This window comes from Brassica napus, chromosome C5 (genome assembly GCF_020379485.1).
Source record: "Brassica napus cultivar Da-Ae chromosome C5, Da-Ae, whole genome shotgun sequence".
Taxonomy (NCBI): Eukaryota; Viridiplantae; Streptophyta; class Magnoliopsida; order Brassicales; family Brassicaceae; genus Brassica; species Brassica napus.
Window position 1 is genome coordinate 48,647,191 of NC_063448.1, and position 2,409 is coordinate 48,649,599.

Sequence of the window (2,409 nt, forward strand, 5' to 3'; positions counted from 1 at the left end):
ATTTTAACAAGATATGTAGGGTTCTCAGGTATAACAAAATATTAATCAGAGTAGATATCTTTTTCTGAATGAGAAAATATAATTACTCTAATCTTATAATTTTCAGGCAGTAAACTTCAGGCAAAATCTATCATATCAGATTCAAAATCAAATCTAGGACAGGCTCTGTCAGAACCTAATAATAAGAGTGTTAATGTTCATCTTTTAAAACTCAACAAATTTGGAAGTTCGCAAAAGGGAGTACGATGCCCATAATCAGTACATGGACCCTACTTATTGACGTAAGTGAGAAGAGTTTTCAAATATACAGAAAATGGGCCCAAATACGCCGGCTGCCTGCTTAAAGTTTCCACCATTGTAAAAAACAACTTTCTTTTTAATAATAATCATACTTCTTTTTTTTTAACTACTCATACTTTTAACTGTGTTTTCCTATACTTCAACCACAATTTTTTTTTTGGTAAAAAAAAAAGTGATTTCACCTTTTTACTCAGACATTGTAAATAATCACTCTAACAAAACAAAGAAAATGCCAATAAAAGATGCCGGCTGATTGATTAGATAGTACCTAGTAGTTCCAACTTCCAAGTATTGATAATTACATCATGGAAGTTTGATGAGCATTATGAAGACTACCAAATTAATAATTGAAAATTTGGAAAAACAAATTGCAGAAGGAAAAGATGCATAGAAACAACATGGTGAAAACCAAGTCGCAAAAAAGCGCACAACAAAAGTTCAGATCTCCGGTTATGTACATAACGATACATGTCATCTAAAAATTATACTTTTTCTCCCTCGATTTATATAATTTCTAAAAACCGATAATAATTATTTTAGAGTGCTGGAGAAAAAGACTACGTGAAATTATTCTCTCAGCTGCAAAGCAAAAAACGCATGCGCGAAACCGGCAACACCTCAGGCCTGTTCCACCGGAGGAAGCAAGTTTAGATCTAAATCTAACGGCTGAGATCTCTTCTCCATCACAACTTCGAAATCAACGACCGATGAAGAATCAGAATCGCTCTGGGCACCACAAGCCATCTTCGTAGAGACCTGCATCACCGGCGACCTAAACGCCGACGACACCGGAAGCTGACCACGACCTCCGTTTCCGACCCCCATAAGGTCCAAAAAGTAGAGAGGACGCGCCATTGGGATCTGGTAACACGCGCCACCGCCGCCAAGACTTAGCTCAAGTCGAGGTGGAACAATCCCATCAGTCGCCGGTGTAACTACCGCCGGAGGAGAAGCATAGTCAAGGGTGCTGCTCTGGCTAGGGCTCCGCGCGAAACCGCCTCCACCGGAGAGCACCTTCTCATTCAGCTCAAGAAAATTCGTCTTCGCCTTAGCGCCACGGAAATCACGCGCCGCCTTATCATACGCACGCGCCGCCTCCTCTGCGGTATCGAAGGTGCCAAGCCAGACGCGAGTTTTCTTACCCGGATCTCGGATCTCGGCGGCGTAACGGCCCCAAGGACGCTTCCTTACGCCTCTGTAACGAATCTCTTTGGCATTATAGTGGGTCGGGTTAGGAGTTACCGGGTTGGGTTTCAAACCCATCTTGACCATAACGTAATAATCAGAGAGGAAGAGAGAATACGGTGTGATAATTGAAGGTGGAAGGAGACGGAAGGTGTGTTCTTTATATATAGATGAGGAGAGAGTAAAAGCGACGCTCCTTTAGGGGCGCTTTGTTGTGAACAGTCAAAGCCTGAAATGGCTTTAGCGGCTTCTCTTTCAGACACCAGCGGTTTTCGTGGTTTTCTTTTTAACCTCCACTTATCCTATGCCACGTGTGTATGTGTGTCTGTTTCCTCCTTCGAGAACTATTGTTTTTCTACCATCAACCCTTCATTTGTGTTTTTTAATTTTACAACCAAGAGTTTTCATTATTATGTGCGTATATTTCAAAGCATTAATTATTTAAATGCATTCGATCAAAATATAGACATATTCTTAAAATGCTTTAATTGAAAATATAAATCTTTGAGATATCATATTATCACTAAATCTTTTTGATTCGATTGATGATTTTTTTAAAAACTTAATTGACAAATATTTAACACTAGTTGATTTTTTCATGATCATTTACGGATATAAATATTTACATAATAAAAACATTATATTAATTTATCTACATTTTATTTTAAATTTTATTATTTTATAATTTATGTTGTAATTAATATACATGATCTATTTTAAATAATATTATGTTATTTTTATTAGACGTATGATTTTGAATATATAATATCTCGTATGTTTGGTTATTATTTGGATATATCGGATAATATTTATTTTTCCGATTGAACCTTAATATTTTTGTTCTACAAATTAAATATTTGATTAATTTTTATATTTATATTTGATTTGATTCTGTCTTTGATTTCTAAATATATTATAGTAAGA

General features: G+C 36.4%; 1 protein-coding gene across 1 annotated transcript; it reads right to left on the reverse strand.

Annotated features, from left to right (window-relative positions):
- Positions 1–668: 668 nt before the first annotated feature.
- On the reverse strand, positions 669–1,844 carry LOC106402425 (ethylene-responsive transcription factor 4-like). The gene has a single exon (XM_048757030.1). The coding sequence runs from the start codon at positions 1,570–1,572 to the stop codon at positions 919–921; it is 654 nt and encodes a 217-aa protein (XP_048612987.1). The 5' UTR covers positions 1,573–1,844; the 3' UTR covers positions 669–918.
- Between the last annotated feature and the right edge of the window lie 565 nt (positions 1,845–2,409).